At 40.9% G+C, this 26,658-nt stretch overlaps 2 protein-coding genes across 2 annotated transcripts; both read left to right on the forward strand.

Annotated features, from left to right (window-relative positions):
- The first annotated feature begins 5,421 nt into the window (after positions 1-5,421).
- LOC109426662 (probable peptidoglycan muropeptide transporter SLC46) lies at positions 5,422-7,439 on the forward strand. Its single transcript, XM_029869703.2, has 5 exons — positions 5,422-5,723; positions 5,793-6,237; positions 6,294-6,871; positions 6,932-7,172; positions 7,233-7,439. Exons 1-5 carry the CDS (start codon positions 5,600-5,602, stop codon positions 7,288-7,290), a joined length of 1,446 nt encoding a protein of 481 aa, XP_029725563.1. The 5' UTR covers positions 5,422-5,599; the 3' UTR covers positions 7,291-7,439.
- A 14,708-nt stretch (positions 7,440-22,147) lies between these two features.
- On the forward strand, positions 22,148-24,363 carry LOC115267291 (probable peptidoglycan muropeptide transporter SLC46). Its single transcript, XM_062849069.1, has 5 exons — positions 22,148-22,488; positions 22,556-22,813; positions 22,877-23,520; positions 23,582-23,928; positions 24,238-24,363. The coding sequence occupies exons 1-5, from the start codon at positions 22,317-22,319 to the stop codon at positions 24,287-24,289; spliced, it is 1,473 nt and encodes a 490-aa protein (XP_062705053.1). The 5' UTR covers positions 22,148-22,316; the 3' UTR covers positions 24,290-24,363.
- Positions 24,364-26,658: the final 2,295 nt, after the last annotated feature.

Raw genomic sequence — 26,658 nt, forward strand, 5'->3', positions numbered from 1 at the left:
AGCACTGACGGACTACGGCATTGGCTCCTCGTGTTTTCGCTCACTCTATCGCGGCTTTGGCGTTCCTTTGCTCCTCTATCTTCCTCCAGGTATCATCTGTGAACCACTGCTTTCTCCGAGTGCGTAGCTCACCCAAAATATTCTCGCCGGTAACGATGAAGGCGCTTTTGATGGTGCTGCATTGATCTTCTACGCTTCCACCTTCTGGAATATCCGCAGCACGGTTATCTAGCTCCTCGACGAAGGAACTTTTTACCGCAGCGTCTTCCAGTCGGCGTGTGTTGAACCGGCTCCCGGCCAACAATAAGTCCATGGTGTGACTGTTGTTGATCTTCTTTTTTTAGGCGAGAATGGCGCCTGCTACATCAGGTTGCAGGTCAATGTATGAAAGGGGAATGAAATTATGACTGCAATCGCTTGCCCAATTCAGGCCGTTGAGTCATGCAGATGTTTTAGTGTTGTTGGGAAATGAATATTTTTGGCAGAGGGTTCACGCATTGGTGCGTGGATGCCAGACGTAATGTGATAGAATGTGTGATGATTACTGTAAAGATGCCGTACCACAGTTCGCAAGGTTACTTAACTTGTAGGCGTTATTTACTAGATTGACACTGTAGATTGGTCAAGGTTTAATGACGATTCTCAGAATATTTTCAAGACTAATTGATCATCAAAATGTTACTAGGGCAATTTTTTCTCGTACTGAAATTCAATAGGGCCGATGATTTTCTCAAGAACGCTATGGCTTCGCTTAAGAAGCGTTGCCCCCAATGGTTGAGATTTCCCAATAATATTAACACTTAAAATAAGTTTTACCGATTACCCTTAGAAAACAATATAATTTGGATCCCCCTATATTTTGGACCCTCTGGGTGAAGGACCATTTTAAAAAGAATCGTAAGATTTGATTGCTCTGTACGGTAAAAACAATTGTATGCAATTCAGTATCATAATTTCTATTTTTTTACTACTCATTTCAGTACAACTTGCAGTTGTAAACAAAAACGTTTATCTTTCTAGGGCATTAAATCTGTAAAGTTCTTCTTATTAGCCTTTGTCAATCAAGTGATCAGTATGTGATCTAGCATATTCAAGTGGCAGTTTCTTCAAAAATTGTTTGAAATGGGTTTTAAAATATATCCAAACTATATACTTAAGCGGGTCCAAAATGCATTGGAGTGCCCAAAACAGTAGAAATTGATGCTCCCGAAAACAGTTATTTTTATCAAATGTTCAGCCAGAAGTGGCCTTATGGGTATTTTGAATAGAAATTGGTGGGTTTTACGGTACTATACTAACATGATCATCATGTGCAACCATTTCTGAATCTGCTTGATTTTGATTTATATTCAAACTAATGTCTTCTGGGGCTCCAAAATTCAAACGGATTGAACCCGTTAACGCCCAAGGTGTCTCACAATTTAAATCTTCAAATAAATTTGTATGTGTAGCATAACCAAACGTTAAAATACTGTAGAAGTTTAGTTTAACACAGATAATGATTTCTAATAAAGTAATTGAGTTTTTGCTTCAGCACCCCACACACTCTCTTTACGTACTCACCATACGTACACTTTTCAGAAATTTTGCATGTTTTTAAAAAAAAATCGTGTTAAGTACTGTTCCTTTTAATTTGTATCCTTTGACAGATACGTATTTTGAACTCAACTATAAGGTCGCCTTCGGTGTCTCGTACTTACAGGTATTCCACTAATACGCTCAGGTCCATCATCATTCCATGTTTTGATATAACATTTCAACCAGATATACTCTACACGGCTTCTCCATTTATGTTTGTGCTACTCCATGATTTTTTATTTGTGAACAATATGTGGGTTTTATGGTGTTATTCTGGGCACTATCAAAGTTACATCAAAGAGATAATGTGTCTTTCGGCTACATGTAAAATGATAAACTACCCAAAAATTCAATTTCATTCGATCTACTAATTGCAATTTAGAATTACGTATAAAAGTCTGAAAAAACATAACGCTGGGAGAAAAACATTCCCGGTAGAAATTCGCGAAGGAATCCCGGGAGGATTTACTGAAGGAATTCTAGGAGGCATCAACTCTATCTGGTAGAGTTCTGAGGGAATCTTAGCTGAAAGCTTGGTAGGAATCCCTGAAATAATCACAGAAGAAATCCCGGGAGGAATTGCTGTATAAATCCCGAGCGAAGATCCCGGCTCATAGAAATAATTCCATTAGGATTCTTTGAATATGTTTCGGTAAAACACTTTGAAAGTATACTACAATGAATCTGTTAAGTAATTCCAGAAGAAATCCGTGAGAGAATGCTGGTTAAAATTTCAGAAAGAATCCTTTCAGGATTTTCTCAAGCAATTCTGGCAGAAATCCCATAAGTTATTCCTGAAGGAATCCCGTAAAGAATACCTGATGGAATCCTTAGGAGAGATCATGGCAGGAATGCCAGCCAGAAGCTGAGCAGGCATTCCTGAAAGAACCAAAGAAGATGTCTCTATGATCTAGGATTGCCCGAAAAAAAAACTTTTTCATATTTCTTTTCGGGAGGAATCCCTTAAAGAATACATCAAGAATCCTGGAAGGAATCTTTGAAGGAATTCCAGCACAAATCCCTGAAGGAATGTAAAAAAGAATAACTAAAAGAATCCTTTCAGGATTTTCCAAAGCAACCCCCTCAAAAATCCCTGAAGAGAACTCCGGAGCAATCTGTACAGGAATCTCGGAAGCAATATCTGAAGGAATCCCGGGAATAAACCTGAGAAGATTCTCGAAAGGAATGCCTGAAGAAATCCTGGAAAGAATTCCTGAAGGTATCTCAAAAAACAGCCTTAGCTCGTCTAATCTCATCTCAATTCTTCACCCTACTCTCTAGCCTCTACCTTACTGTCTTCTTTGCCCTCTATTTCAGCCCTCTATCCTACGCTCTATCATAACCTTCAACCCTACCATCAACCCTATCCTCTAAACTATCCTTTACCATAACCACTGCCCTATCCTTTTCCGTATCCTCTAGTCTATACTGTGCTTCTCTAGTCTATACTGTACCGTCTACCCTATTCTCTACCCTAACATTTTTCCTACCCACAACCCTACTCTCTATTCTACCCTCTTCCCTACTGTCTACCCTATCCTCTACCCTAACCTTCTACTCCACTCCCTCTACTCTATCCTTCACCCAACCCTCTACTCGACCGTCTGCTTCACCGTTTATCCTACCCGCTACCCTACCATCTACCATGACCCTCTACTCTTTTTCTCATAAAGCCCGATAGGTAGATAACCATATTTCATGGTATTATAGCTCAAACTACCATTTCGTGGCCGCCATCTTGGATATGGCCCATCATCTTGGGTTACAAAATGGCGTCGGATGTTCATTTTTGAGTTCTACTTGTGAAGCCCGATCAATAGATACTCATATTGCATAATATATGAAGCAGCATTGCCGTTAAAAAGCATATATTCTGAAGTTTTGACCGCTATCTTAAAACTTAAGCCGCCATCTTGAATTTCTATACCCCTGCTACCACCTCCATATCCTATAAGGAATGTGTATACTAAATTTGATTGGAATTTCTTGACGCTTTTCAGAGTTATGCCTATGCTCCGGCATACATATATACATACGTACATACATATAAACATACAAATAGACAAACATACAAACATTTACAAGCATATAAACATAGAATTATACATACATCGGCTTTTGTATGTATTGATCAACAACTCTGCTGAAAAAATTAATTGTAAATTACACTGCTCGACAAAATTTTACAAAATTCGGTGTTATGGGATGAGAAAAAAAATAACAGGGGTTTGGGACCCTAGAAGTGTCAAAGTGAAAGAATTTTTGAAAAATATTGGACCAGGCCTTCCCAGTTTAAAACCGAAGTTTGAATGGATAACTTGGGGTGTTCAATTGATATGTGCATTAGAACGTGCTGTGCATATTTTTAGGCGTTTTCGGTGTTTGTGTTGGTTTCGTTATTGCCTAACGCCTAAATATATGCACAGCGCGCTCTAATGCACACATCAATTGAACACCCCAAGTTCTCCATACAAACTTCGGTTTTAAACTGTGAAGGCCTGGTCCAATATTTTTCAAAAATTCTTTCACTTTGACACTTCTAGGGTCCCAAACCCTGTTATTTTTTTTCTCATCCCATAACAAAATTTAGTGTTGAACGGTGTTATTAATCATTGTCAAGATTCCAGGGAAATAAGTTGTTTTCGCATTGGAAATGAAGCTCACAGATCGCGACAATATGCATTCTTTGCAGCATCGTTCACGCCACCTAGTGACCCAGTCACAAACTATATTATCCACTATGAGCAAGTTATGGGTATGGAGAACATCTTCTCCGAAGAAAGTATTCTAAAATTTTGCATAATTCTGGAGATATTCACATCAAAAGGACTGTCCTATTTATAGGACGCTGGGCGTTCGGGGTATCTGTCCTATAAATAGGACGCTGGACGGATATGGGTTAAGGCGAGGAAGAAACTGCCGCTGGCATTTTCCGCTTTGGTTTGAAAAAAAAAAAAACCCTGGAGACTCCAATGAACTTTTTCCGAATTGGTGGAAGGAGAAGGAGACGCGTGGTAGTTGATACATTAATGCTATATGTTTGTATGGATTTGGAATTATGTAGTTCAGGATTCGAGTTTAATGAAATTCGATGTATTGTATTTGTATGGTACATTAGCATTATCTCTTCCAATTTAGATGGAACCTAGGATGGAACGATAAAGATCAAGTTTATATTCACCATTTGGCTCAGCTTGGTAAACAAGAAGTACACCGTTTTACAAAAAACACTGTACCGATACGTACTACTTGGAGGCTCTTGGAGGCAGCTATCGACTGAGGGATCTAGAACCTTGGGACGATTTTCAGCTTGGCAGTTGCAATTGCAATCAAACGATTAGATATTCTCCTTCATCCGACGTTTCGATGTTTATTACATCTTCTTCAGGGAATTAGAAGTGTTAATCACTTTCGTTCTGAAAAGCTTTGTGGAGGCATGATCTGTTTCAAACAATGTTTTAGAACGTCTGGATCCACTTCCACACATTAATATTATTTGCCGAATTCGGTTCGCACATCTAACAAACGTACTACCCAACACCAAATTTAATGCAATGATTTTTCCCGCTTCCACGCTCTTATTCTGGTTAAATCCATTGCTATGGTTCAAAGTATGATATGAAAAGTACAGCAGTGAAAGAACTACAAGTCATTACATTAATTTTACCTACTAAATGGGCTTTATTTTGCATCAAATGATTATCATCGTTCGAGTAGCATTGAAATATTGCTTACAAAAAAAAAACTTATTGCAGCGCAATTTAAAGGCAGTTACCCAATCTGTAACCACTGCAATTGGGCCTGCGCACATTCTATTCAATTTCTCCCACAACAGTTGTTTGTGTACACTGCCAATGGATGCAAAGCCGTCCTCTATCTCACCACTGATGCTCGTTCAGTAGAGCTTTGTTGTGCTCAGGCGGCAGCCAGCCGGGAGCAACTAGTTTGCGTCCTACACATCCATTATTATCGGGGAGCAGGACGATGAATTGCAAATTACGGTGAAACGACGGACGGCAGAATGGACGATCCGTACGAGAGTGAAGAACTTGTAAGGGTGGAGGATGGAAATCGCCCCTCAAGGAAAGGATTTTTCATCTTAGAACCGCCGATTTTCCTTGTATTATTCGCACTGAACGTATCATGTGAGTACACATATAGTCGGGATTGTGCATGTGTGATCAACCTTTCTAAACCCTTTGTTTTCCAATTAGCTGCGGTATTCACTGATCAGCTGGTATATCAAGCGTGCACAGTTTCACTCGGTATCAACCGCACCGAGTGCGATAAGCTCGGGAAAGAGTATGAATCTCCTGAAGTACAAGCCCTGGAGGCGCGGGTGCAACCCTACTCGGCGGATATACTGATGGCTGAGTCGCTGGCGGATTCCATTTTGCCGGCCTTTATGAATCTATTCATAGGACCGTGGTCGGCTCGGTTCGGCCGGAAACCGGTTCTTCTGTTCACCTTCACCGGCTGTATGTTGTCTCATCTGTTCATAGCTGTGATTTGTGCTCTGTCGAGCTGGTACCAGCTAGATCCCTGGTACTACGCCTTATCATTTGTGCCTTCTGCGCTGTCTGGTGCTACATGTACGATGCTAACGAGTGTGTTTTGCTACATAGCTGACGTTACCAGCGAGCAGGAGCGTGGGAATAAGTAAGAGCAATTGGAGGAGAACGTTTGAGTGATCTTAATGTCATACTTTGTTCTAGGATGTCCATTATGGAGGCAGCGCTGTATAGCGGGATGCTTGTAGGAAACATCAGTAGTAGCTTCATCCTAAGAGTGACGAATGCCCTCACGGTGTTTGTCATTTCGACCATATCGGCAATACTAGCCGTACTCTACATAGCATTATATATAGAGGAAAGTGTTCAAATAACTGCAGAGGACCGACAGGAATCGTGTTGTTCCAAGTTGGGATATCTTTTTCGTCCAAGAATGGTGCTGGATACCTTAAAGACCTGCTTCAGTTGGAGATCCAACTACGGCAGGGCGATTATTTTACTGGGAATTCTTACTCTGGGAGGCAACATATTTGCCTTTGAGGCCAACAACACCGTATTCTTTCTGTTCGTGCGGAAACAGTTCAACTGGGCCGTTAGAAAGTACTCATACTACGCTTCTGCTGAAACGGTGCTCCTGGTGTTGGGTAACCTATTGGCGACTTACGTGTTAGAGAGGCTAATTGGATTAACCGAGGCTGCCATTGCCTCGATTGGATTTTTCAGCTGGATGCTAAACAGTATTGTTATCGCAGTGGCTTCCGAACCGTGGCATTTGTACTTGGGTAAGTAGATTCTCGTTGAAATACCTTCGTTCATCAATTAACATGTGTTTCTTTTTGCAGCAATCGTGATTTGCATGCTCAAAGGTGCCACGGATCCGATGACCAGATCATTCATATCCAAAGGGGCATCTCCGGATGACGTAGGGAGCATATTTTCGTTCTCGTCGACTTTCGAAGCACTGATGCCGCTGGGAGCTGCACCGTTGTATACCAATGTGTATAAACATACCCTTAGTTGGGATCCTGGAGCATTTAGTTGGATCAGTGTTGCAGTGTATGGTTTATGCTACTGTTTAACCATGTGAGTGTATTGGGATCCTATTTGCTGATTATCAATTAACGGAGTTTTTCAATATTCTAGGAGTGTTTGCGTCCTACAGTTCATGAGGCATCTTTCAACTTATCCATCCATAGACTGATATTCATAGTTTATTTTTATTTTTTGTGTTTTGTGTAATGTTGTTAAGTTTATTGATGCATGAAGTTGTTATGGCTTAGGCTACGAAAATACCTATGTTCCAAAGTCTTTTTGAAAATACAGTATGTAAATATATTATTTCGAAAGTCATGACAATGCATTTTTACATGAAAATATTTGAAATATCCAACAACTAGAGTAGCAAATATATCAGTTTAACTTTAAGTGATCTTACTTACTTGTCTTTTCATTTTGATAATTAGTGACTAACCCTCAAAAGTTAACTATTTTTTTATTACGGAAATCGATCTAAATAATGTGAATTATCATTACTATTCTATGTCACTTTTGAGTAGAGATAGGTGTATTCTTTTCAATCCATTCTTTTTCTATTCATTTCTCTTTGTTGAGGCGAGTTGAGAAAGTCCAGATCGAACCATCCAACCCTTTTGCAATCGTAAAGCAATGCGCTATTCGTTAAGCATTTGTTGGTGTCCGGTAGTTGTTAGGATTGGAAACGAGTGAATGTATGGATAATGGTGATAGATTGAAAGAGCGATTGCAGAGTACTTTCATAATTCACACAGAAATTTCGGAAGACATCAAAAACGTTGCTTTCGATTATCGTAGGTATACGTACCTGCTTAATAGATGTGCCAAACACATCTGTTGCGAACCCTGTTATAACAGTGAAAGTCATATGATAGTAAGCTAATAATTGTCTTGGAATTGTACCCACACATCATGCGCATGACCTTGGTTTGATACACTTTTACCATACACTCTACCTAATACAATCATCAACAATATGTATTGTTAAAACATGCATAAAACACCATGCGTCTCCTTAAGTCCTTGATCGGTATCTTTTACCGATCGACCATGCTGCAGGTATAACCAAGTGAACTAATTACAGTATTTTATAATTAGAGATTAGATTAAGTTTGTTTTTGTTATTTCCACGCGGTATAACAAGTTTTTGGCGACGATAAAAACGGAAAACGCGAAATGGTTCGGAGAGGGACGAAAGTCGGTAGTCAAAAAACAATCGCGCATCTGAGGCTATTGAAGCAAAGTTCATCGTCCAGGAGAAGAAGATGCAACCCAGCAAAGAAACCGTTAGAGTTCTTTGAAAGTACTCTGCATGTGGGACGTTCGGCCACGTATCCACGTCGTTTGTCGAAATAGAAAACTGGAACTTGAATCGGTTTTGGTAATGATGTGAACCTTCGGACGATGGCGTCACAGAGGAGAGTTCAATCAGTCCAGTTGACAGCGGATAGATGTGCAGAAAGCTGTGGCGGTGTTGCAGTGAAGTTTAAGGTGTACACAGAAGCACGCTATTCAGTGATTTAAATAAATATAAACATAAGCTTTCCAACGTCACAATGCGACAAACAAATAAGGACTGTATCGGAAATTAACTATAAACACTCAAAATGCTCTTTCTCGACGCACGGTTGATCTTTTCATTCCGGTTCTTCTATGAAATCTTCACAATATAGTTAAGTTTAGAACAGCTTGAAGAAATTTGGAAAATGTTTAGTATTATTGAAAATATGGCTCTATGAGTATACCACACAAAATAACAATCTGTACACACAGCATTTTAATTTAAATTTTTTTAGCGTTTCAAACATCTCCAGCGAAAAAAATTTGTACGGAGAAAAATCTGGAAAATAATGATTATTACTAGCAGTTATGTACACATAACATATCACTCAAAACCGACTTTTAATTTTTTTATCTTGGATAGAAAAACCTTCAACATTAAGAATATGGTCTATCCCAAATAAACACCTACTTTTTGGTCGAACTTTGACGCTCTGTTTTAAATATCTTTAGAGGTTTTAAAATTCCGTTCTCTGGCAAAACTACCTCTTCAATAGATTTAAATACATACCCAATCGAAAAAAATGCAAATTTTTCAAATTTATGTGTTTTTTATTTGCGTAATCGTTCTTTGAAGACGCATAAAAAAAGAGTTCCTCGAAAAATGGCCTTTTTTCATTTTTAAGAATTGCCCTAAACTGCGGAGGAATTTTTTCTTGATACAAATAGTTTTCCTATATCTTGAGCATTCTGGAAAAGAATATATTTGCGCAAAAATAAGTGAAAAAATTAAATATTTTCCCACAGTTTTCGCAATTTTAAATTTTTTGGAGGTGTCCAAAATTTTAAAAACATGTGTGCAATCTTTGAGATAAAAGTCCCTATTAAATGATTATTTTTTGAAAATCAGAACTGCCATTCTTTATTTAAGAGATTTATATAGTATCTCCAAAAATAAAGTTATGTTTATTTCGAACAGATTATTTTTCAGGCAATTGTGAACGTTTATAGTTAATTTCCGATACAGTCCTTATTTGAGGGTTTACGATCGAATTTACGAGTTATAGTGGGAAATCTGACAAAAAAGGCGTCAAAACGTTGTAAACGTTGAAAAGATAAAAGAAAAGAAAAGAAACGTCACGGTAGAATGTGTCAAATAACGGCAGCTTTCAGTTGCAGTCTAACAATTACACCGTTACTATGCAATGAATTCGAGTAAAGATTCTGTAAAAAAAAACTTGCGGAACTGGAGGTTTGATAGATTTCGATAGATTACACAAAATTAAAGATATTTTAAAACGATTTTAAATAAAAGCTCTGGCATATGCCAAGACAAAAAGTTTTGGAAGAATTTAATGTGAAGATTGAATTGTGAACAATAATGAAGATATTTTTACTACACTCCTGAAAAATGTAGTCAAAAAAGTTTAGCAGTTACTTCCGGAATTAACATTTTAAAATTCTTGATAAGACTTATGGATCCCTGGCAAAACCACTTTGATAGATATCTCGAAGGCCCAGATGAACAACTGATCGACGTTTTGAGAAAATCATTGCAGTATTTAGCAAATTTTGCGTAAGAACTTTGGCAAATTTCTTGATGAACCTCATCATCGCATATATAGAATGACATTTTGGTCAAAATAAGCACAAAGAAAAACTCAGAAATGAACAACAGTTTCTTGAAAAATGGGTGAAGAAACGTTTTGAACTTACTTCTGGAACATAATTCACACATTTAATCATTATCAGTTTTTGAATTCGTGGACAAAGGGTGATATAAATAAACTGAAATTTCAAATCCAAGAATATAGCAGTTTACTATTAAAAAGTACAGTTATTTGCATATAAATTCATCTATAATCTTAGCTACAAATCCAAATTCTCCCAAATGCGATAAAACTGTACACAGAAAAAATATGTAATTAAAATTCAGCGAGAAATCATGCACATAAAGGGAATGCTAGAGTTAGTGCACATTTACATGAGATATAATGTAAAATTACATTAGCATCGTGTAAATTTCCGCCAACCATCGCGTAAACCATCATGGGCTCCATCCGGTTTCGCGTCTATTAGCGGAAATTTACACGAACGTAAAGTAATTTTACATGATATTTTATGTAAATATGCACTAACTCTAGCATTCCCTTTATGTGCATGATTTTTCGCTGAATTTTACAGGAATATTATTTTTGTGTAGATATGTAAAACTCGACATAATAATTATTTAATAAGCGGCGCAGCCGGAATTTTTTAAAGCAAGGTTTCTGAGGCAAATTTGTGCATCAATTTTGGCATTGCTGTTTTACCAAAACTCTTCTGTTATAATCTCAATGTTGTCAGATTTACGAAAATAGTGACTTTAGAGACCATTTTACTGAACTGACTTTAGTGACTTTTTCATGAAAATAGTGACTTTTTAGTGACTAACCCGAAAAAAGTGACCAAATCACTAAAAAGTGACTCGCTACCAGGCCTGCATACCAGTAATGACGCAGAGAGCGTCGTGTGACACGTTCATGATTAACGAAAAATTTAATCATAATTAATCATTGATGAATAAAATTTCAATTTCTATGATTAATGATTAAGATAATTGATTAATTTGATTTTTAGGATGATTAAAAAACTGTTAATGGTTACAAGGGCTGAAAGTCTCTTAAATAGAGACAAATCAATCAATCAATGTAAATGATTAATGAAAAATTAAATGTGGGTTATTTAAAATATATTTGAAATTTCAAATACATAGTTTCCTGTTCCCAAGTAGAGCGCTGAATTAGAATTCCTTCTTTTTCCGCAATTATTTTTTTTACAACTGAAGCATAACTTTTGCTTACGGAATTATAGATAGAATAATGGACTATTTTCCAAAAATAAAAGTGACAGCTACATTTGAATTGCATGGGAGATATTACCGATGTTACACATTGCTTGCCGCCTGCGAACTGCTAAAGTAATTTTGAAGTGGAATCATTACATACTTGACCATTACTTTTTCTATCTTTTTGTTCAGTACGTACAAAGTGGAAACTAGCCTTAGAAATGTATCTCTGTATTGGCTGGGGGTGCATAAATTAAAACGGACATAAAAAAGAGATTATTTGTGCGTAACTTGGGGCTGCAAAACGGTGAGTCGATAAGGAGAGCATCCAATATAGCTCTGGTCCTCACAAGTTCCTACCTCATGCTTCCACGGGTCAAGCGATGACAAAGACCGCCAGCTAAGAGTTGTGTGCTTAGCTGGTAGTGCAGCCTGGGCACTGTTGTCCTTCTGACTTCAGCTAGATTGAGGAGGTACGATCCGAGTGTCTGTTCACCAAGGAGGTGCGGCTCAAACAGCGTCTGTTCTGGCATCCAGCGGCTGAGTAAGAAACGCTGCACCACGCCCAGCTAGATCCAAGGTGGTAGCCCCATCAGCGTGGTCGTCCCAGTGTTGGTTGGGACGTTAAACAGAACTGGCACGATGGCCCTCCGGCGAGACAGGAGTGTTGGCGTAGGCCCAATAAGCCACCCGTAAAAATCCCCATTGCGAATAACATAGGAGAAAATACGACTCGATACAATCGGCAAAGACCCACGCGACGAAATAAGGACTACGATTGGAAACTTGGAACATGGAATTGCAAGTCACTAGGTTTCGCAGGATGTGACAGGATAATCTACGACGAACTACATCCCCGCAACTTCGACATCGTGGCGTTGCAGGAACTTTGTTGGACTGGACAGAAAGTGTGGAAAAGCGGGCATCGAGCGGCTACCTTCTACCAAAGCTGTGGCACCACCAATGAACTGGGAACAGGATTTATAGTGTTGGGCAATATGCGACAACGTGTGATCGGGTGGCAGCCGATCAACGCAAGGATGTGCATGTTGAGAGTTAAGGGCCGTTTCTTCAACTACAGCATCATCAACGTCCACTGCCCACACGAAGGGAGACCCGATGACGAGAAAGAAGCGTTCTACGCGCAGTTAGAGCAAACATACGATGGTTGCTCGCCGCGTGACGTGAAAATCGTTGTCGGTGACATGAACGCGCAGGTAGGAAGGGAGGAAATGTACAGACCGGTAATCGGGCGAAACAGCCTGCACGCCGTATCGAATGATAACGGCCAGCGATGCGTAAACTTTGCAGCCTCCCGTGGTATGGTAGTCCGAAGCACCTTCTTCCCCCGCAAAGATATCCACAAAGCCACCTGGAGATCACCCGACCATCAAACAGAAAAACAAATCGACCACGTTCTAATCGACGGTAAATTCTTCTCAGATATAACCAACGTCCGCACATACCGCAGTGCGAATATAGATTCGGATCACTACTTAGTCGCTGTATGCATGCGCTCAAAACTTTCGACAGTTATCACCACGCGTCGAAGTCGAACGCCGCGGCTCAACATCGAGCAACTTCGTAACGTAGAAGTGGCTCAAGACTACGCGCAGCAGTTAGCAGTGGCCCTACCAACGGAAGAGCAGCTTGGCGCAGCTACACTTGAAGATGGCTGGAGGGACATCCGATCCGCCATAGGTAGTACCTCGGCTACAGCACTAGGTTTCGCGGCTCCGAATCACAGAAACGACTGGTACGACGGCGAATGTGAACAGTTGAAAAACGAGAAGAATGCAGCATGGGCGAGAATGCTGCAACACCGTACGAGAGCGAATGAGGCACGTTACAAACAGGCGCGGAACAAGCAGAACTCAGTCTTCCGGATGAAGAAGCGCCAGCAGGAAGAACGAGATCGCGAAGCGATGGATGAGCTGTACCGCGCTAAGGACACACGAAAGTTCTACGAGAAGCTGAACCGCTCGCGCAGAGGCTTTGTGCCACAAGCCGACATGTGCCGAGATAATCACGGGAATATTCTCACGAGCGAGCGTGAGGTGGTCGAGAGGTGGCGGCAGCATTACGATGAGCACCTCAATGGCGACGTTGCAAGTACCGAAGGTGGCGTGGTAACAGATCTAGGAGTATGTGCACAGGACGAAAGACTTCCGGCCCCTGACCTTCAAGAGATTGAGGAGGAGGTTGGCCGGTTGAAAAACAACAAAGCCGCTGGAGCAGATCAACTACCAAGCGAGCTTCTAAAATACGGTGGAGAAGCACTGGTGAGAGCACTACACTGGGTCATTACCAAGATTTGGGAGGAGGAAGTATTACCGGAGGAATGGATGGAAGGTATCGTGTGTCCCATCTACAAAAAGGGCGACAAGTTGGATTGCGGGAACTACCGCGCGATCACACTACTGAGCGCTGCCTACAAGATACTCTCTCAAATTTTATGCCGCCGTCTATCACCGATTGCAAGAGAGTTCGTGGGGCAATATCAGGCTGGATTCATGGGTGAACGCGCTACAACGGACCAGATGTTCGCCATCCGCCAGGTGTTGCAGAAATGCCGCGAATACAACGTGCCCACACATCACTTGTTCATCGATTTCAAATCGGCGTATGATACAATCGATCGAGAACAGCTATGGCAGATTATGCACGAATACGGATTCCCGGATAAACTGATACGATTGATCAAGGCGACGATGGATCGAGTGATGTGCGTAGTTCGAGTATCAGGGACATTCTCGAGTCCCTTCGAATCTCGCAGAGGGTTACGGCAAGGTGATGGTCTTTCGTGCTTGCTGTTCAACATTGCTTTGGAGGGTGTAATAAGAAGAGCGGGGATAAACACGAGTGGGACGATTTTCACGAAGTCCGTTCAGCTGCTTGGTTTCGCCGATGATATTGATATTATTGCTCGTAAATTTGAGACGATGGCGGAAACGTACATCCGACTAAAGAGTGAAGCCAGGCGAATCGGATTAGTCATTAATGTGTCGAAAACAAAGTACATGATGGCAAAGGGCTCCAGGGAGGAATCACCGCGCCCGCCACCCCGAATTCATATCGACGGTGATGAAATCGAGGCGGTTGAAGAATTCGTGTACTTGGGCTCACTGGTGACCGCCGACAACGACACCAGCAGAGAAATTCAGAGGCGCATTGTGGCAGGAAATCGTTCTTACTTTGGACTCCGCAGAACTCTACGATCGAATAAAGTTCGCCGTAACACGAAGTTAACCATCTACAAAACGCTGATTAGACCGGTCGTCCTCTATGGGCACGAAACATGGACCCTACGTGCAGAGGACCAACGCGCCCTTGGAGTTTTCGAACGGAAGGTGTTGCGTACCATCTACGGCGGAGTGCAGATGGAAGACGGGACTTGGAGAAGGCGAATGAACCACGAGCTGCATCAGCTGCTGAGAGAACCAACCATCGTCCATACCGCGAAACTCGGGAGGCTACGGTGGGCGGGTCACGTCATCAGGATGTCGGATAGCAACCCGACTAAAATGGTTCTCGAGAGTTATCCGACCGGTACAAGAAGACGTGGAGCGCAGCGAGCTAGGTGGGTCGACCAAGTGGAGGACGATCTGCGGACCCTACGCAGAGTGCGGAACTGGAGACAAACAGCCATGGACCGAGTGGAGTGGAGGCGGCTACTATGTACAGCAGAGGCCACCCCGGCCTTAGCCTGACCGGTAAGGTAAGTTGTGCGTAACTTAAGTCAGGACTTTAATGAGCAAATGTAGTTCGCCAGAACAGATCTTGCTCCTGGAAATTTGAGATGGGGCCAAGGGGATTTCCAGGAAGTTCCAAGGGTCTTCAGGGGTGTTTCATTGGGTTGTTTTAGGCGATTTCAGGAGCACTTTAAGGGCGAGTATGGGCATTTCAATGGTATAAAGAACATTTCAGAGAGTTTCAGAGGCGTTCAAAGGGGTTTAAGGGTTTATTCAAATTGATTATGATGATTTCAAGGGCGATTCAATGGGATTACGGAGGTTTCAAGGGCGTTTCGAAGCATTTCAGCTAGGGTCATATCAGGGGAGTTTCAGGAACATTTTGGGGTTTCAAGGTCATTTGAAATGAAATTAAGGGAATTCAAGGCGTTTCAATGAGCTTATGTTAGTTACAGGGGTGTTTCAAGGCATTTCCGGGGCGTTTCAAGGGGAAAATCCTCTGAAATTTTATGAAACGCCTCTCAAATCCGCCTGAAACCCCCCACTGGAGGCGGCTTTCTGATACCCACGGACCCTCCGTAATTCACCTTAGACCGCCCGGAAGCACCGAAAACGCCCACCCAAGTAACACACATGTTATATAAAAGTTACGACAGCGCAAGTTTTAGTTGTATAGAAGTTTATTTTACGTTATTTCAACACAATGTTAGAATTACCTAAAATAAACTTCTATACAACCAAAACTAGCGCTGTCGTAACTCTATTATAACATGTGTGTTGCTTGGGCATGATCCCCATGTAACGCACCTTAGACCTGCATCTAAAACACCTCCGTAACGCCTCCAAAACTCGCAAAAAATCATCTGAAATTTCCTGAAATGCCCTGAAAACCCCGTCAGCCTCATGTAGCGCACCTGAGACACTCCGAAACCCCTGATAGCGCCTCCGAAACTTCCTGAAATGCCTACTAAATCCCCTTGAAACCACCTCTGAAACCTGCCGAAAATCCTCTGATATTTCTTGAAATGACCCCGGAAACGCCCCTAAGACCTACTCCAAATATCAATAACCCCAGCGTGACCTCCAGGCACTCCCCTGAAACCCCTCTGGATCTCCTGAACGCCTATAAGACTGCGTTGCAGGCCCCTGAGACCCCCTGAAAGCCCCTAGAACCCCCTAAAATAACCTTTACCTCAAGGTACCCCCAGAATCCCCCTGAATCCTTCGAAACACTCATGATACTCCTTCAAACCCCTTGAATCCCTCTTAAAATACCCCTTAGACCTTCTGGTGCGCCGTGGTTCCCCATGGAATGCCCCAGAAACGGCCCTGAGACCCGTTAGAATTCCCCTAGATCCCTCTAAGGCCACCTGAAGCACTCCTGAGACCTCCTAGAATCCCTAAAGCCCCCTGAGGGGTCCTAAAACCGCCTTAAATGCTCCTGAGATCTCCTGGTACCCCGATGAAACCCCTTTTAACCCCCTGCAATCATCCTTTGCTCGTCCCTATAAACGCCCCCTAGCCACCGTTGCCATAGTTACCGTCATTATTACATTTCAAACACAATACTGCAGGGCATAAAAAAGATGCATAAACTGAAATTGCATAGAAGAAACAACCTGCATAAAAGAGGTTGTAAATACTACAGCATTTAAACTTAACTAATTCAAATTGGATGATATATGGCCGGGGTTCTGCTAAACCAAACTAAGCGCCAAAAAGTTTATTCCGAGATAATAAAGCTTAAAGTTCAACCACTCAGAAATAAACAACAGCTAAGCTTATTTGAAACTTTTTCGCACACATGTAACTTACAAGCCTTTATTAAACATCAGAGATGAAGAATAAATGTAAATTATTTAAAATCATTGATATATTAACATTTAATTTCTCAGTACTTTTGCACTCAGTTCACTCTGGCTGAACAAAAACATTGGAAAATGGTTTATAGTTCAGTGTGGCTGACTGTGTTTCGTTGTTTCAGAGAAAACCAGTCGGAATGTGATAGAAAATCTTGATTTTTCAGTGTTTATGAAGTTGAAATCGATATCACTCACAATTCTTTACATGAATCAGAGAGAACGCGTAGTATGGTAGCACAGAGGTCTCAAAATAGTGTGAAATGTAAACGGCGGAAGCCCTCCTAGCTTAGCCCTTCCCACCCATGTTTTTATTTTATATGCGGTGTGTATTGTGCAGGCACAGAGCAAGAGTGATTATGCCAAATGATGTCCGTGCATGTTCTGAGATCCTGAGATGTGAAGGTGGAGCAATTTGTGTACTTCAAATTTATGCTGGTCGAGGAAAACCATGAAAATGTTCTGCCAAAGTGAACTAAGTACAAAAAAGTTTTCTAAAATATGAAAGAGATTCGAACTTGGATCATTTAAGTGATTACCAAGCGCGTTACCTCTAGGTCATTTTAACTAGCTGAAGGTCAGTCGTTACGTCTGAATCAAGTTTCAAACATTCTTCTCAAGAATGGTTTTCGTGAAAACGCCATTTTTCGATCAGCCAAAGTGAACTAAGTGTTTGGGTTTTTTCAAGCTTTATTATACTTATTAGCCTTGTTGTTCAATTACGGCTCCTGGGTTAAATAATCGGTATGAGGTGTATCGACAAAACGCATGTATTCAAAACCAGTTCATTTTTGTATTGTTGAGAATAAATTGATTTTTAAATGCAGTGGATTTGGTTCGGTCTGGCTGAGTGTGATTTGGAAAAATGGCGATCAACGCCATCGAAACATAATTGGATCCTCCAACACCCGTATTTTTCTTTACGTGTTGAATTCTCTCACAGATTGTTACTATGAGTCGGTTAGAAGTTAGAAATCTGACGGTGATGAGGAAAACTTGAAATGTTCATCATCTGGACCAAAACTAATATATTTCGCTGATTCTATGGAATGGTTTACAGTTCGCTCTGGTTGGATGCAATTTTATTTTTTCTATGTTCTGCCAAACAGAAATTTTAAATTTACTCTACGAACAGCTGTCAGAATTACTGGATTTTCACACGGAAAGAAGATCATCATATTCTTCATCTAATGGTTAAGAAAACTCAATTTTTCAAAAAATGGTCTTTGGTTCGGTTTAGCAGAACCCCGACCATATATTAAATGGTGAATCATTTTTTATGATGAATGATTAATGATTGATTAAGAAAATTTCTTATGATCATGATTACTGGTTAATGATCAAATTGCGAAAGCAACGTGATTAAGATTAATAATTAATGATTAAACGATATTTTTTTGTGATTATGATTGATGATTTTTGATTAATCTTAATCATTAATCATGATTAAATTTATGATTAATCATTAACGCTCTGCTTCGAGCGTAATGTCGTCGGCAAATCCGACAATCTCCACTCCCACTGGGAACTCTAACCTCAACACCTCGTAGTACATGACATTCCATAACACCGGACCCAGGATGGAACCTTGCGGGACTCCTGAGGTTATGTGAAAGCACTTCCGACCCACCTCCGTGTCGTAAACTAGTACTCGATTCTGAAAGTAACATTCGAGAATCTTGTACAGGTACCCCGGTATCACCAGACGCAAGAGCGCATCGGCAATAGCAGACCAGCTGGCGCTATTAAACACATTCCTAACATCCAGAGTCACTACCGCACAGAAACGAATTCCCCTCCTCTTAGGCTCGAGTGCTTTCTCGGCGGTATTTGTAACCGACAAGATAGCGTCTACGGTGGACCTCCCCTTCCGGAAGCCGTACTGGTTACTCGAAAGTCCATTTTCGCCCTCGGTGAACCTCAACATTCTATTGAGGATGATCTTTTCGAGCACCTTCCCCGCTGTGTCTATCAAGCATATTGGTCTATATGCCGACGGGTCTCCGGGTGGTTTCCCCGCCTTTGGCAATAGCACCAGGTTCTGCCTCTTCCAAGCTTCTGGGAAAACTCCCTCGTCCAGGCATTTCTGCATAGCAGACCTGAACATCTCGGGAGCCTCTGCAATAGCTACTTTTAAGGCCAGGTTCGGCACTCCGTCCGAACCGGGGCCTTACCTACGCCAAGGGACTTTGCTATCCCCGCAAGTTCCACATCGGTGACCCTCTCCTCATCGCCAGCCCCAGTCCCTGGCTGTCCTACGAAAGGAGGCCAAGGACTAAGATCATGACGTGGAAAAAGCCCGTCGATGATCCCCTCCAACGTCTCTGGAGATTGCTCTGTAGGAGCCATTACATCTCTCGTCTTGGCCATAACGATCCTGCAGGCATCACCCCACGGGTTCGCATTAGCACTCTGACAGAGACCCTCAAAGCAGGCTTGTACCCAGTGTTGCCACAGGTACAGATTATTCTGTAAAAGTACAGATTTTTTTCAACTTTGTGGTACAGATTCTGTACGGTACAGATTACAGATTTTCAGCAAAAGGTACAGAATGGTACAGATTTTTTTAATTTGAGAAAAATACATTAAAATTCAAATTAAAAACATTTTTAATACTGATATTTTTGTTTTTAAAGTTCAGAAATTGTTAACAGTATACTCAAATTAAGTGTTTTTTATAATTTAGACTGAATGTAATGCTCTTTTTTGTGTATTTTAAGCGATTTTAAATCAAATGTGGTACAAATTTGGTACAGATTTTGGGTACAGATTTTTCGAATGTCTGGTACAGATAAATAAGATTTTTGAGCCTTCGGTACAGATAAAAATGTGGCAACACTGCTTGTACCCTGGTCTGTTGTAGAATATTCGTACAAGTGAAGTAGGTACTGCTGATTAGTACTGCCTCCTAGTAGCAGCAACTGTCTCAAACCGCAGATCATTTTGCCATTCTAGGACACTCTTCTTAGTCCATGGCCAACTTCCAAGACAAGTATCTCATGGAACCAGGGTGCAAAATGTTCATAGTCATTGATTGAAAACAGCACGAATTTGAATGATTCTGCGCTGAATATTCAAAACAAACAAATTCATTTTCGCTCTCCCTCTTCACATAGTCAGTCAATTCGTAGTCATTGAATATGAAGCTGATCGAGAAACATCTTCAAAATTACCTACGTTTATGGCTACGATTCCTTCCAAAAACACTCCACAACAATCAAATGGGAAAAGATCTGTGTAAAGCACCGTTAAATGTGATCGAAACGTGAATATTTTATCAGCAATTTAACACTTTGTAAGATGTTTACAAATATTCATTGACTTTTATTCAGTTGACAAACGAGTATCGAGCAGCTGAATATGAATATGCAGGCAAGTGAATTAAAATTTCCGCTCGGTGAACTTCAGCTCGTCTGCTCGAAAATTTTGCGCCCTGCATGGAACCCATCCTTCAGGTCATCGAGCTTTGCATTTTTTGCTGACTAGATTGTTGTTGAAGAATTTGCCCAGTTTTGGTCATCGTATTTCCTAAATATTTAGCTGCAAGTTTCTAAGATTCAACTTTTTAATACCATTGCATTTAATTCGTTGCCTGATTGCCGTTGAATAAATCCGCTTTGTCTACTTTTTGCTATCTTAGTTTTTGAAGGTTTTTAACAGGCGCTGTTTGAGCCACCCCTCCTTGGAGAACGTACGGTCGGGACATACCTCCTCAAGCTAGCTGAAGTCATAAGGACAACAGTGTCCAGGCTGCACTACCTGCAAAGCACCCCAAGCAGCATTTTTAAGATCAATTAAACTTAAGAAGGTTGTAACCTGCTCCTCTGGCTTGATGGTTGTGGCGGGTAATCAATGCTCTCGCGTTAGGGGTTTTAACAGTGCTCCCAGCCACAGCAATCAATACAGAAGTTTTGGTTAGCTTTCTACCATGTCAAATCACCACACCAAACAACACTATCAACAGAACATACTCATCAGATCGATCGTTGTTAATTATCGATTGATCGCGCCGCATGCCTCAATGGATGCTCCGCTGGGCGCAAGCTGCTTACCAAAATTAGTTATTCAACAACCGACCCTACATCACCCATAATAAAAGCACCTTCTTATTCATTACAATACGCACCAAGTAGAATATTGCCATAAAGTACAAATAATCGGTATTAGGAACCCCAACAGTGATCCACTCATGCTCTGATAAGAGAATAATTTATCATTCGATGGTACGAAGGCCGAACCCTAATGAGTACTACACGATCGCACATCACTCACGAGCGCACAATGTCGACAACCAATAAATCTACGAAAACTCAATAGCCAGCCATCAGTTGTCGGTTCATCGTCAAACAGACTAGTTATAGTGCGAAAGTTCAAGTGTTTTATCCACGCATCCAGCAGTCTGACCGATGTGAGTCAGACAGAGTAACCGGTGTAGTGTAGTGCCTCATTCCTAATGGGATTTAATTGTTCTTCTAGAACGTAGCAACAGAGTAGTAATGGCTAAATCTAAGCTTCCGATGTCTCGGCGGGAGTAAAATAGATCTTTGAGAGCGGTAAGAACTATGCTTCTACGAGATTCTAACAATATGCCGAAATTGTGCTAAATGGTTCTACTAAAGTGCTTTGTTGCCTGTAACAGGCCTTTCTTTTGTACCAGTGATATCCATGGTGGTGCTATGGATCGTTATGGTGGTGGTGTTGTGGTGCGGATACGTCTATGGCGTGCTAAGCAGCGGGGTCGCCGGCACGGCGCCGGTAGGCTTTTTACCCCAATCTGTCCGGACAGGCCAGGTCTTTGCTGTCGCCGAGGGATACACCTCCACACTTCACTACAGACCAACACAACCCTAGATAAGGACAATTAGGCTAAGTCTTCAATAAATGTAAGTACTCACTCCATTTCTATCATCCCATTATTATGTGAAACTTGAATTTCTTTATTGAATTGATATGGCTCGTTAAGGTCAGCGATGGTTCCGCTTTTTCCTTGAACCTGATTCTTTGCTGCAAGTCAAGCATTTGGGTCGGGGGACCAATGCTCGCAGAAACCGTTCTATATTATCAAAAATTTGTCTCCATGTCTCATGCGCTCTCTGTAGGGAGGTGACAAGGTTCTGAGGACCTTTTCTAATATAACTTCAAATTCTTTCTTGAGTATGCACAAGAATTCATCCCTGTTGCATCTTCTACCGACCGATACACCTCGTAATGCAACTCCTGCAGCAAGATAACCTCCTTTTGCGTGATAATTGCCGAAGAAACGGTTTCTTTTGGTAGCATCTTTTTACCGGTCGTCAGTTTATTCGCGGCAGCCCAGATGGATGAAACCATATTCAGTTCGGGTAGTATGTACTCCAGTGGAGAAGAGGAGATCCTGGCCAACGAAGGCCTTCGTCTAAGCCGTTCGGCTCGATGGCGCGAACGCAGTTCCCGTCTGGTGAACTTCGAACCAGCGGTGTTTTTGTTTTGCTTTGCGTTGAGCTTATCAGGTGAGAAGGGCAGAATGTTGTCGCAAATATGGGTCAAAGAGGCGTGAGTAATTCGGGTATTTTCCAGAGATTGAACTGACCCATCAAATAATCTACCAAACATGCTGCGGGCAAGGATTCCAGCGTAGTGAGTGTTTACTGGTGGGAACGGATGCTAACCTACCAGTTGTTCAGGAAATTGAAGCCCAGGTGAAACCCGCTGCGGCAAGTGTGAATACGGTGATAATAGCTATCAAGTCGGTGATACCGGCCTTCGGCGCGTTAGTTATGGGCGCGTGGTCTGATCGTTTCGGCAGAAAGCCCGTTGTTGTGATAGCTGGATGCGGTAGGGAACAGAGAGAATGATTATGTTTGTTTACACAATAAAATTTCAATTTGAAATTTTCAGCTTTGCTCATTACATATGTTGCATTGACAGGGTTGAACTTTCTGTCGTCTTTTGTCCAAGTCAACCCGTGGTTCTATGCTGCAGCTTACATTCCGTTTTCGATTACCGGTGGAACAGCAATACTGGGAGCCACTGTTTACGCATTTTTATCGGATGTATCCAATGACCAGAACCGAACAATCAAAATGTGTTTCTTGAATGCCGTTATAGTGGCTGGTACTACTCTGGGCTCGTACAGCTGTAAATACATCTTGGAATGGACCAGTGCAACAGCTGTTTTCGTAATTGCTACTATCTGCATACTGTTTGGACTTATCTACATAGTGCTGTTCATCGAAGACAGTATCATTCCTGGTGCTGACAATGAACTTGGAAGCAGTCTGCAAGCGCTGTTCACTTTGAACTTGATAAGAGATGTTACGCAGGCAGTCGTTCGTAAGAGATCGAGATTTGTGTGGCAGATCCTGTGGCTAATCGTTGGTTTTACCGCTGTTGTGGAACTAGCTTCTGGCAGCAATGCTGTAGCCTACGCATTTGTACATCACCATTTAGAGTGGGGCAGAACACAGTTTAGCAATTTCCAGTTAACTGAGAGCGGTTTGAAAATTGCGACAAACACTATTGGAATACTGTTTTTGAAAAGGGTAGAAATTCATTTTGATATGTTGGATGATAAAAACAATAACTCTTGCTTTCTAATTGCAGATATTCAGTTGGTCTGATACTCTTGTAGCACTAATTTCCATCACTAGCCACATCATATGTTCGACCATAAAAGGATTCGCAACGGTTGGATGGCAATTCTATATGGCAACAAGTCTTACCTTCTTCAAAGGAATGGAAACAGTTGCTGTGCTGTCTGTTTGTGCCTACTTGCTACCGTCGAATGAAATTGCCAAATTTTATGCGCTCACAATGTCCCTCGTTGGATTAGTTCCTCTTGGCTCAGAATATCTTTTTGATTACTTCTATCAAGAAACTGTTAGCACCAACCCGGGATTGTTCTACCTGCTTGGAGCGGGCATCTACGGTGGAGGACTTGCCATTCTAGTGTGAGTATGTAGAGAAATTAAACATTACTTTTAGATTTTCGCTTGTTGTTTTCGTGTATGGGGATTTATGTGGGACATGCTCTTGTGCTTCAATGATATTCAAACTTATGACAAGGCATGGGCGTTTGATATTTCACAAGTATGTAGAGAATCGTTTAACCCAAATTCGACATATCACGAGAATTTCAAGTCCAACGATAAAAGTTTAACTTCTACAATAGATCAAATATGCCCTGAAAAGAAAACAATTGTCTTATGTTTATTATTACGAAAATTATAAATAAAATGGTTTATTTTCTTTCTTTTTAGGTGTGCTCAATGGCTAATAAATAAGCGGAATCAACCAGAACTGCTATTGTAAATATTCTTTTATGTGTAGTAGTCATTCGAAAATATAATAAAAACAAAGCATCCAAAATCAAACTATTTTGAAATGAGAAAATTACCTGAAAAGTTATGTTTGCCACATCCCTTCACATGTTCGATAACGATTCAATGGGGTTACAGAGGGTTACAGTAAAAGGGTAAAAGTCGCTTGTGTTTACTTTCTGAAAAGTGCAGCTTGCTTTACGCTTTTGCTAGCAAAAATCTAGAGATTCGGCAAACGAAGCGGACTGAAAATGTAACTCAATGTTCTTTCCGTAATCACACAACAAGTAGCATTTTCAGTCTTGTCAGTTTGGTAGATAGTCTGATTTAATTAAGACCAGTGCTCTGAAAATTTGAAATGAATTGCAAGGAGGCAATTATTATGGCATCTTTGGATTCTGGCAACCGGGCCCGCACAAAATCTCACTTAAGGTGAAACTGGATGCTTCACCTCATTTGTTACTCTTGATATTTTTTTTTTTAAATTACGCAATTACGGAGTGATATTTTCTAAATCGATCTTCATACACAGATGTAGGATGAACCAAATCAAGGTACCTTCTGATTTTGTTTTCTGATGGTAAATGTTTATCATTTTTACAAATATTTTTGAAAAAAAGAATGGTTTTTGGAAAACACGTAATCTTTTTTCACCTGAAAAAAATTCTTGAGATACCTTGCTCCTTCTACTAACTGTATATGGAAACCGATTTCTAAAATATTTCTCCGTTATTAAAAAAAACCAAAAACTGAAAAATGAGAAAATGTTACCAGTTTTACCTCAAAAGACGGGCTTTGTGGTCTAGTGGCTACCGCTTCTGATTCGTATGCAGAAGGTCCTGGGTTCAATCCCTGACCCGTCCTTTTTCTCCTACTTTGTACCTTCTACGTACTTTCTCCTTCCTCTCTACATATACAACTCATGTACATTCATGTGTTCGTTCATAGCCATCGCTAGAGCCAGAACGTGTTGAAAAAAAAAAAACATTTACCTTCCTTCCAAATTTCACTGCACAGTATCTATCAGCTAACACCTACGAGTTATGTAGTCATGCGAACTGTGCGGCATTCTTCAGAATAATAAAAACACAAAGTTATATCACCTTACGCCTGGCATCCACGCACCAATGTGTGAGCCCATTGCCAACCATTTCCTACCAACACTCTGACCTCCGCATGAATTTGTACAGACGCAGATGTATATTCGGTCTGATGTGGAGTGTAGTTGGTCTGGCGATACTGGAGTAGCATCAAAGTTTCAACTTATTGAAAAACTTGTCAACAATTTTCATTTGGATTATAGTCCGCCTTGTGCATTTGCACAAGACATTCCTGGAGAATATTCATCTGAATTTGGAGGAACTCTGAAACTCTTTTAAATGAACAATTAACAAGTTCCTGCTTAACATTCGTCTTTATTTCTGTCCGAAATTCTTGAAGATATTCTGAAGAATTTCCACCGAATCCCTAAAGAATTGCAGGAAATTCAATCCAAATTTTTTGAAAAAATATTTGGATTTTTTGGATTTGAACTTGCAACTTTTTTATCTGTATTAACGGCTCTTGGCTAGTCCATCTCGGGATCCACGTTGTACATCCGTTCCGCTGACATTTTGTGAATGGAATTCGATCCCAGGTCCTCGGCGTGAAAGGTATGCGCTTTGACTATCACTCCAGTTCTGCTTCCCGAACCCCAAAACTGCTAACCTGACGAAAAATATTTTTCTTGAAAATCTAAATTCGATTAATCCGGATGAATTCCTGTTCAAGCTGGTAGTTGTTATTCCAAAAGAATAGATTAAAGGATCTTGACGGTATTCTTGGTAGAAATCTGTGTTAATTACCTGATTCTCAATTTTCTTGGACAAATGTCTAACAGGCAGATAATTTTATTGCACTAGTCGGCTGCTATGTCTGAAATAGACTAAAAACGCTTTTTTTTTCAAAAAAAAAAAAAAAACAGTGTGTTTCAAATTATAGAGATACATTTGTGAAAAATTGACACTTGTTTTGGTGGGATTCGAGCCCCCGACTCCGTAACATTAGTCCGGCGCTTTAACAAACTAAGCCACAGAACAAGTTACGATTCTGCAGCATAGAAAGTCAAACTGGGTCGAAGCACCACTCTAACCGGGTCCGGCTTTCAAAACTTTATCTCTCTTTCGGCTTAGATGTCAATATCCCACACGCTCGCGGTTGTGCTTTCAAAATGATGAGCATGTCTTCGAAAAATTTCAGTTTTTTTTGTTAATGCCTAACGGGATTTATAACAGGGTTCTTAGAGATCTAGGAGGCTCTCCCTCCAACTATGTCAATGCCTGTTGTAGAGTTCGGAAGTCTATGGTAAAGTTCAAAAAAAAA

Source organism: Aedes albopictus, chromosome 2 (genome assembly GCF_035046485.1).
Source record: "Aedes albopictus strain Foshan chromosome 2, AalbF5, whole genome shotgun sequence".
Classification (NCBI taxonomy): Eukaryota; Metazoa; Arthropoda; class Insecta; order Diptera; family Culicidae; genus Aedes; species Aedes albopictus.

Bases quoted from the DNA above. Each gene is read 5' to 3' on its own strand.
- LOC115267291 (XM_062849069.1), top strand. From the start codon at position 22,317: ATGGATGAAACCATATTCAGTTCGGGTAGTATGTACTCCAGTGGAGAA. The intron at 22,489-22,555 runs GTGAGAAGGGCA...GGTATTTTCCAG, and splicing joins CTTTGCGTTGAGCTTATCAG to AGATTGAACTGACCCATCAA. The intron at 23,521-23,581 runs GTAGAAATTCAT...TTCTAATTGCAG, and splicing joins GAATACTGTTTTTGAAAAGG to ATATTCAGTTGGTCTGATAC.
- LOC109426662 (XM_029869703.2), top strand. From the start codon at position 5,600: ATGGACGATCCGTACGAGAGTGAAGAACTTGTAAGGGTGGAGGATGGA. The intron at 5,724-5,792 runs GTGAGTACACAT...TTTTCCAATTAG, and splicing joins ATTCGCACTGAACGTATCAT to CTGCGGTATTCACTGATCAG. The intron at 7,173-7,232 runs GTGAGTGTATTG...TCAATATTCTAG, and splicing joins TTATGCTACTGTTTAACCAT to GAGTGTTTGCGTCCTACAGT.